Source organism: Bos taurus, chromosome 20 (assembly GCF_002263795.3).
Source record: "Bos taurus isolate L1 Dominette 01449 registration number 42190680 breed Hereford chromosome 20, ARS-UCD2.0, whole genome shotgun sequence".
NCBI lineage: Eukaryota > Metazoa > Chordata > Mammalia > Artiodactyla > Bovidae > Bos > Bos taurus.
The window spans coordinates 111,633-121,147 of NC_037347.1; the positions used below are offsets into that span (position 1 = coordinate 111,633).

The 9,515-nt window shown below is 47.2% G+C and overlaps 1 protein-coding gene and 1 pseudogene across 3 annotated transcripts; both read left to right on the plus strand.

The window, feature by feature from the left end:
* Positions 1-744: 744 nt before the first annotated feature.
* On the plus strand, positions 745-863 carry LOC112443049 (uncharacterized; annotated as a pseudogene).
* A 1,553-nt stretch (positions 864-2,416) lies between these two features.
* LOC132343197 (S-antigen protein-like) lies at positions 2,417-7,668 on the plus strand. 3 transcript variants are annotated; one of them, XM_059878827.1, is made up of 3 exons: positions 2,417-5,270; positions 5,632-5,698; positions 6,410-7,668. In XM_059878827.1, the coding sequence occupies exon 1, from the start codon at positions 4,428-4,430 to the stop codon at positions 5,181-5,183; it is 756 nt and encodes a 251-aa protein (XP_059734810.1). In that variant the 5' UTR covers positions 2,417-4,427; the 3' UTR covers positions 5,184-5,270; positions 5,632-5,698; positions 6,410-7,668. The 3 variants fall into 3 exon arrangements, with proteins under 3 accessions (XP_059734810.1, XP_059734809.1, XP_059734811.1); XM_059878826.1 differs by having other exon boundaries at positions 5,632-7,668; XM_059878828.1 differs by lacking the exon at positions 5,632-5,698.
* The last annotated feature ends 1,847 nt before the right edge of the window (positions 7,669-9,515 follow it).

Below are 9,515 nucleotides of genomic sequence, written 5' to 3' on the forward strand. Positions count from 1 at the left end.
AAAGCTCAAAAAGAGGAATGTCCTTGAACCTGAGATACTGCTCCCTACAATGCCTACTTGTCTTAGGCAAAAGAATGTGAAAAAGAAAGCAAGCTTGCCTCCTCCTTAAAGGGGCTTTAGGCTTGGACTCTTTATCAACCTGCTGGGACAGGTAAGTATACAGTTAAACTCAGAAAACTCTAATGTTGTAATGGTGGTGAGTAAAGCATTTGTATAACATACCACTGATAACTCATATAAGTATATCACTTATAAATTCAGTATGAAGGTCAAAAGATAAAATATCAAAATAATGATAACTACAAAATGAAATAATGGAACCATGTTTGAAGAATTAGATGACAGTATGATACGAAGTCAACAAACAGAGAGACGCAATGAAGAGCTACAAATTATTTTTTTTAAAGGAAACTAACATAAATTCTGGATTTGAAAACTAAAATAATTGAAATGAAAAATTGATAGGTTCAACAGCACATTTGAGATGCTAGCAGAAATAATCCATAAACTTGAAGATGAATTCATAGAAATCAATGTAAAAATAAAGAGAAAAAATGTTGAGGGAAAATGATGTAAGGCATCCATTCATTACACCATCAAGTATGGAAGGAGAGAGACTCTCAGAAAGCAGGGAGAGAAAGGGGAGGAGTAAAATTACTTGTAGACGGAATGGCTGACCGGCAGTTCAGAGCGAAACGGAGGTGCAGCGCAGGGCTCTTAGGGCGCCGGGCGGCAGCAGCCTCTGTCTAAGGCCATAGCACCCTGAACGCGCCCTATCTCATCTGATCTCGGAAGCTAAGCAGGGTCGGGCCTGGTTAGTACTTGGGTGGGAGACCGCCTGGGCATACCGGGTGCTGTAGGCTCTTTGCCTTCCCTCTCCTTTAGCCCCCGCCCCACGTCCCAACTCTTGGGCTCCCGCAGCCCCAGCCCCTCCTGGGGGTGGGTGGCCAGGGCACTGACTCCCGCTGCAGACCTGGGTTGCCTCCGCGCAGCCCGCGAGCCCCTCCGCATTTGGCTTCCAGGAAACCAGACGACCGTCCCGCGGGTCTCCGTCTGGGGCTCCCTTGGCGTGCCTCAGGCAATCCCGGGGGGCTGCACCAGCTCCAGCCCCAGCCCCAGCCCCAGCCCCCACCCCACCCCACCCCCCCATCCTCGCCGGCGAACGCCCGAGCTCGCGCGCACCCGCGCGCACACACAGATATATGTGCACAGACGGTGCATGTATCTTGTTCAGTTATACTTTTGGTGGATATATGCCTGGGAGTGGGACTGCTGAATCATATGGTACTTCTAGTTTTAGTTCCTTCAGGAACCTCCATACTCTTTTCCATAGTGGCTCTACCAACTCACATTCCTACTAACGGTGGAGGCGAGTTCCCTTTTCTCCACATCCTCTCCAGCATTTGTTATCTACAGACTTTTCCATGAGGACCATTCTGACTAATGTGAAGTGGAACCTCGTTGTAGTTTGGAGTTGAGTCTGTCCAATCATGAGTGATGTGGAGCAAGATGACCTTTTTAAAATGCAGATGCAATTCTATCACCTCCCTGCTCCAACTGCTCTTGTATTTTCCCATCATAGTGAAGATATGACCAAATCCCTTCATTGCTTGGTCCCCCCTTTCTTCTCTGATTTCTTTTCACTGGAATGCCCTCTGCACTCTTTTGGTTCCATCCCATAGGGCATTTTTCATTTCTTGAATGTACTAAGGTTCCCTTGTCACGTAGCCTTCCAAGATGCTATTTTACCTGCCTGAAATTCTTCCTGCATCTCAACCCTGGTTGACGTTGGTTCAACCTATGGATCTCAACTCAATTATTAGTCTGAAAAGCCTTCTCTGACACCCAGTTTTTGGTGAGGGAAGAGGCCCCTATAGAAGTTCTCAAAGTATCTGCCTGTTATTTATCATTAGTCAGTGAAAGAAGGAACTGTGTTTCTTCTTCTCTCAGCATTCTATTTCCAGAAACATATTGCATGCCTACTAGCTCATAGTAGGTGCTCAATATTTATTCAGTGTGTGAAAGACAGAAAAGTTCTGCGAAGCCTCAGCTTTTCACTTGGCTCAGCACTTTGGATCTCTTTGTATCTTTGTCAATTCAGTTCTTTTCTTTCTTCTGTTGATGTGCACACTATATTCAAGGGACGATCTAAGGCATGAAGACATATCAATAAATATAGGTTCTTGCTTTCCAGGAACTCATACATCAGATTTCTATAATTCAGGGTTTTTTTTAATTAATGCTCTAGAACAATGTGAACTTTTAGTATTATCCATTTTCATTTCAAAGAAAGATCATTTTACTTACATAGCAAAGGTGGAGACCTTCCAACTTTCAGTCCAATACTTATAACTTTACCATTTCAGGCAAGTCTTGTGGTTCCTTCTGGAGGTGTGCGGCTCTTCCAGAAATGTGAAGATCTTCCATAGTCCTCAGACTTTGGTGTGATTTGGAATCATCAAGAAAGTTTCCAGGTATAGGTTCCAGACCACCACCTCAAAGAGTCAGTAGCGAATGGAGTGGATTCCAGCAATATGCATTGTTAACCAGCATCACTGGTGATTCTGTTGCTACAGACTCAATGCAGTGGGCAGGGCCTGGACTGCCCACTGGGTCTGATGTGGAATGGAAAGAAGGGCTTACCCCCTCCACTGTTTCTAGCCCTGTGACTAGAAACGGTCCCCAAACAAAAATCAGACAAACAAGATTATCCCAGATCGTAGTCCATGAGATGAAGGAACTAAGCAGCTGGTTGAGATGGAGCCAAGGGGAAAGGTTGCTCTTTTTTTCTCCACCTCTACTCCTTTCTTCCTTGATGCCTTAGTGATTCATCGTGGAGATTTGAAATAAAGTTCACAAGAGTCATATTTGTTGAATAAAGATTTTGCATTGAACCAACTCTAAAAAATGAAGAAAGTTTCACCTGCCACATGTTTCTTTTAAAAAGTCAATTGCTTTTCAACTCTGGGGTTTCTCCATTGCCTTGTTCAAGTAGCCTTAATCGTAAAAATAAAATAAAACTAAATAAAGATTCAAATATACCAACAAAGGAAAGCTTCCGTTTCTTAAATCATCTTTCCACTTAGTAGAACACTAGCTCTTTTCTTTGTATTTTGACTAGGCAATTAGTTGTATTGTGGCTCAGATGGGAAGGCATCCACCTGCAGGAGACTCAGGTTTGATCCCTGGGTCGGGAAGATCCCCTGGAGAAAGAAATGGCAAACCACTCCAGTATTCTTGACTGGGAAATGCCACGGACAGAGGAGCCTGACTGGCCACAGTCCATGGGTAGCATAAAAGTTGGGCACAACTGAGCAACTAAGAACAGAAGTATTTCCAAGGACCACATTCAAGAGATTTGGAACTCTTGCTTGACTCCCTCATGTTGACCATGTTGACTAGGCAGCAGATAGCAGCTGATTCTTCTGTACAATTAACAAAGAATGTGTCATTCTGTTCTATACTTTTCTGTACTGTAGGAAGAGACTGTACAGAGCAGATGTCTGGACTTGTACAGGACTTTTGGTCCTTTAGAGGATTACAGTTGCACCATCAATGCTTGCCAGAGGTGGCAGGAAGGCGGCCCTGAAAGTTTGAGTCCAGACATGTCCAGTGTTTTAGGATATATCAGATGAGTAAGAATGCATTTACCCTTCACTATGTCTCCATAGAAAGTTGCTTTGGGTTTGGAGGTACACACACACACACACACACACACACACACACCCTGCCGCCGAGACAGGTCAAGAGCTAGAAACCACAGGTAAGGGAGACGGAGAAAGAGGGAGAGAGAGACAGCAAGAGGACACGCAAGCTTCCCAACCCCCGGCCTCCACACCCTCCCCCCTCCACTCTGGGTATCCACCCGGCCCCAAGTCGACCCGACCTCACCCTCACCCACCGACACACTCACACACACTCTCACACACTCACCCTCTGGCCTGGGGGTGGGGGCTGGGTCTCGCCTTAGGTAGCCAGGCCAAAGGGGACCTTTGAGACCTCGGCTTCAAGGAAGTCTTGGGGTCCCCACGGGTGACCGCCAGCCCCAGGGCACCGCGTCCAGCCGGGCCCGGCCCAAAGCTGACGCCCCCTCCCTTGGGGAAGCTGCTTCTTCCGCGTGGCCTTCCTCTGAGGTGCGTCACGGGCTGTGCCAGTGTGTCTGTCTCAGATCCGATGCCATCCTCTCTCCCCTGTCTCCTGTTTGCTGTCTCTCTGTCGCTCGCTCTGTGTCTCCCTCTGTCTCTGCCTCCGTGTGTGTGTGTGTGTGTGTGTGTGCGCGCACGCGCACGCGTCTGTCTGTCTGTCTATCTGTATCTCCCTCTCACAGTCCTGGAGTCTATCTCTGAACTTTCATCTCTTTCTGCCTCTGTCTCTCCTGACACCCGGCGGCCCGTCCGTTCCTCTGGCCCCGGCCTCTCACAGGTGCTATGGCTCTGGCTGATGAGGTTGCGACGGCGGGCTGTCGACTGTCTGTGTGTCTGTCCGTGTGCCTGCCTGTCGCTCGTCTGCTCTCGCAGGAAGGTTGTGTGCTTGTCCGGCGGCGTGGGGGAAAGGTGGGGGCCTCAGTAGGGCGAAGGGGCGGGGCTGAGGCGCTCGGGTGGACCGCGCCTCCGTGGCTCCCGGTGGGTTTGGGCACCGGGCAGGTGTCGGGCAGGATGGGCGCTCAGGGCCCTGGCTGGGCTGCGCCTAGGCCCACAGGAGGCTCAGAGGCCCGAGGGCCGCGGGGGTCGGGCGGCGGCAGGGCCGAAAGCCAGACACCTCCGGGCCGCGTGGCCCTGGGCAGCGAACGGGATCGAGGGAGGCCCGGCTCGCCGAGCGCGGCCGGGCCTGGAGAGGCCCGGGGTGGAGGGCGCCAAGACCTCCGCGCCCCTCAGCCCACCCCCCAGGCCCCGTGCGCACGCACGCCTGGCATGCCGCTGGGGGTCCCGGAAGCCCTCCGGGCTGCCGAACCTGGCCAGGCGTTTGCTGGCCGCGGGGTGGCAGTGTTCGGGGGCATGGCGGCATTGGCTGGCGGAGTCTGGTCGCGGGTCGTTCGGCTCAAGTACAGCGCACACCCCCATGGTGAGGTGCGGCCTGCTGGCCCGACCGGCAGGTCAGAGGAAAGGGAGGCACAGCGCAGGGCTTTTAGGGCGCCCGGCGGCAGCCGCCTCCTTCTACGGCCATATCACCCTGAACGCGCCTGATCTCCTCTGATCTCGAGGGCTCACATTTGATGGTGGTCTTGTCATCTCCTACCTCTTTCTCGTAAAGCTGGCAGCTGAGGGAATGAGGTAAGTGTAAAATTGAATAACAATAGACTGTGTGGAATCTGTGAATGTGGAGCTCTGTGAATCCGTAGGTCTAAGGAGAGACTGGCAGCTGCCGACGTGGAGTATCTGTCCCCATGACCACGTTTACGTCATCAAATGTGCCATTGACCGCCCTCCCCCCACCCCGGGTGGCAGGGACCCCCACGTGGCAGCCCCCAGGCTCGCTCTCTCTGGCTCATCCACCCTCTAGAAGTTTCCCCAGACCCTCAGTAGGAGTGGGCACTGCTGCGGGTGTGCGTTGTGTGTCCTCGTGCCCCATGTGACGTTGCACGACTAACCGCACTCTGTGTTTGCACCCTTCCTCCCGCGCTCATGGGACCAGGCAGCGTGGCGGGAATGCAGGGGCTGGATTCTGCTACAGTCAGGACTTGCTCCTGATGTGCTTCCGGGTGAGTACAGGCCGGCCTGGTCCTGCGGGGGCATGGAGCCCACGCCCCAGGGAGTGGAGGGTCAGTGGGTCTCTGGAGGTTAGCCTGGGAGAACCCTCACACCAGAGAACGTGACCTTGGCGCCCCACTGCCGCCGGAGTGGTCAGAGCATGGCCAAGGCCCCTCGCATAGGGACGCATGGGTATCCCTCCCACAGCGCCAGTGCTGCCGGCCATGCCCTGCATGCACGTTCTCGGAGGGAACAGGGCCCAGAGCGTCAGGGTTCACGAGGCTGCCCTGCCCTGGGCCTCTCCGTACGGAGGCCAGTGTTTCACACGGAGGTGCACCGGCATCTGGGGCTCGGCTGCTGCTAAGGGGCCACCCTCCCTTGCAGGCGCTGCTCTGGGTAGGCCTCTGGTGGGTCTGGCCCTGGGGCCCAGCCCTGCTCGAGCAACTCTGAGGGCAGGAGGCTGTCTGCTCTGTCCTGTTCACATCTCAGCTAGAAAGCTGGATTGGGCTTTTGAGGTTTTTTTACCAGCAGCTTTTAGCTATATGTCAGAATAAAGTCAGCCACAGAGTTCTCTCCTTGATCTGCTTGGCCCTCCATGTTTCTCTGAATTCTCAAAGCAGCTGAAGCCCCAAATGGGGTGGGGGGTGGGGGTGTCAGGAGGGGCAGGGGCTGGGGCACCAGCTGCCAACCCAGGACTGACTTTTCTGTGTGTGTGTTTCCAGTTTACCTGCACGAATTCTCCAGATGTTTATACAGCATCCAGTATACAACAAAGACTACATTTTGAACTCGATGGAATCTTTACTCTGTTAATACTTGTTACATGGACCCGAAGATATTACAGGGTTTTTAATTAGTGAAAAATTCATGAATACCATAGAGAAAATATTTTAGAATTTAATGTTTCTGATATTTATGGAAACTTATGACTTCATTTATATAATTCCTTCCTTTTTCTTGTATATTCAGGCTATGAATATCCTTTCAGATCAATTTCATGTTCTGATACCTGATTTCAGTCTTTCAAATGAATGTACTGTAGTGCTTGTCTGTATAAATCCTATGAACAAACACAGGGCTTTTGTAAATGATGCATTTATTGTAATTATTCTTGTTTAATTTTTCAATGTTAAACCATGAGAGAAGGGGTTTTCCTGCGATTGTAAAATCATCATGACACGGTGTGCTTTATTATCCTTCCAGAATATAACCAAGCTCTCCAACAATCACTCTGAAATAAGCAAACTTAATTTCAACCAGTTGTTGTTGGATGTTAACGACTGGCCTAAACTGTACTTTTTCTAGCAAGAAATGCTTTTTGTCCACAGCGTGAAGTGATTTAAAAGTACTGGGTGTTAAATGTGAGCTTCTAATGAAATTTGGGCTGAAAGGATGCCTAGAAGAAGACTGAAAATCTCTCCTGTAACCCAGTCTCTGTGGACCTGGATCCCTCCTCTCCGGTGAGACTCTTTGGGGACCAATCTCGATGCCCTGCACCCGCTGCAGAGCCATCGAGCTGGACAGTGAAGGTGCCACTTCCCAGACAGACAGGGTAGTGTAGCTCTGACAAAGGCCTTATTTTTATGGAAATCATCTTTTTACATGATTGTAAACATGTTTAAAGAATGGACCTAGGCGTACATTTTTAGATTGTGATGACATAGCCATTCTGGATTGTATAAGTAGCAAATGTAATTTTTACTTTTTCAGCGGCACATTAAAAAAGCCAGCAAGAGATGCGTTCAGGTCACAGTGTGATATTTATTATGCAGCTGGTATCTTGGTAGACAGAGACAGCATGTTTCTTTACATGTGGGTTCCGCCTTTAATTTACTTGTACAATTCATTGTTATCATTCTATTTTCCTATTAATCTTTTGTGAACTTCCCGAATATGTGACAAAGTATGTACAGTCTACTTTTGAACTATTTTTATCACAGTATTATTTATTGCTTTCTTTCAATAAAGTACTGAAGCAAAATTTCCCAGGGCCAATAAAGAGTGCCGAGGGTAAGCTGTACTCTCACTGAGAAACAGACCAGAGCTGGTAATGGGCTCCCTAATTCCAAAATAGTTCCTCAAACACAATCAATAAACAAGATGGAGCACTTCTTCCCGTAATTTCTTAGAGAATTCACCCACACAATCTGCATGTATAGAGACTCCTTCTTCTCTTAAAATAGAACAGTTATACCTGTATTCATGTAATCATCTGGTAAATACACTATGTAAGTAGGCAAAATAGCTAGTTTTTCTCCCACTTTTGCTTAATGCTTCGTTAATTGCTCATTCCCTAGGATCCCAGGCTCCCATTCATAAAATAAAAGTGATTAGATAATCTCTGAAGATCTCCCCAGATTCCAATAATGTGTGACTTCTGATTCTCCATTAATTTGGGGAAGACATCTGTTTACCTCTCTCCTGCCTTCCCTTCTCTGCTTGATACATTGAAACTATAAAAAAGTAACAAATACAGTGGCAATTTCATTACAATTCCTGTGCCTCAGTTTACTTCTCTGTAAAATCAAGGTAAAGACAATATCTCTTTATATGGTGATTTTTTGAATAATTAGTTTCTAAATATGAAATTTCTTAGCAATATCTGGAAAGTACTATATATTTAATAGTTATTGGCCATTCCTCAACAATTACTAAGGGCTTCTGTGTAGCTCGATGGTAAAAATCTGCTTGCCATGAAGGGAGACCAGGGTTCAATCCCTGGGTTGCGAAGATCTCCTGGGAAGGAATGGCTACACACTTCAATAAATATTTTTGCCTGGTGAATTCATGGACAGAGGAGCCTGGTAGCTACAGTCCACGGGGTCACAAAGAGTCAGATACAACTGAGCAAATAACACACACATGATTACTAACCATAAGCTCAAGGCCCAGAGAAAATGTGAGTACACCATCTCAGGAACTGTACCTTGTACTATCCTTCCCTGAACAGATAGGAAATATTATTAATATTAATATCAGAAACTTCAGAGATAAGAGTTGTGTTCAGACATAGCTCTGATACTCAAATGCAAGAGTCTTCACCTCCTTAAATACTTTTTCCTTCTTCCTTAAAATAAGCATGCAATGCCTAATTTACAGGATTACTGTGGAATGTAAATAAGCTTACATATACAGAACTTGATGCTCAAAAACATGTTAGTTTCCCCTCCTTCCTCTTGGAACCCCATAGTGTTATAAATTTAGGAGGTCCTCACACTATTTGAGTGGTAGTAGATTCTAGTAATTAAGGTTATGAGTTCTGGACCTACATAGAATGACATGCTCCAAAATTCACTTGGAGCATAATCACAGATAAAATATATAACCTCAGCTTCTTCATCTATAAAATGAATAATACTGTAATTAACTCTGGGATCTGCCCTAAAGATATGATGAGTTCACTTATATAACAGCTTAAGACAGAAACTGGTATATATTAAGATAAAACATTTAGTAAATATTCATTGTCATTGATATTATATTTGTCCTATCAATGGGTACACTGTATTATTCTTACTATATATTTTGAATCGCTTATTTAAAATATGTAATATTGTAACATGGGATAAATATAGATAAGACATAGCAGAGTTTCCCTGCTGTAAACAATCTGCTCTTTCTTACCTGAAGGCTGGGGTTGCTCACTGTGAGGAAACATCCTGTCATTAAGCCAAATTGTTCTCTTTGGTCTGGGTTGAGCTGACTTTCCACATTTCTGAAGATAAATGTACTGCTTATTTCAGCCAGTTAATACTTTTGTTTTCTTTCTTTTGAATTAATTAACCTTATTGATGGACAGGGAGGCCTGGCGTGCTGCGATTCATGGCG

What these genes read in the sequence shown, in the direction of transcription:
- LOC132343197 (XM_059878826.1), top strand. Translation starts at nt 4,428, where the DNA reads ATGGCTCTGGCTGATGAGGTTGCGACGGCGGGCTGTCGACTGTCTGTG.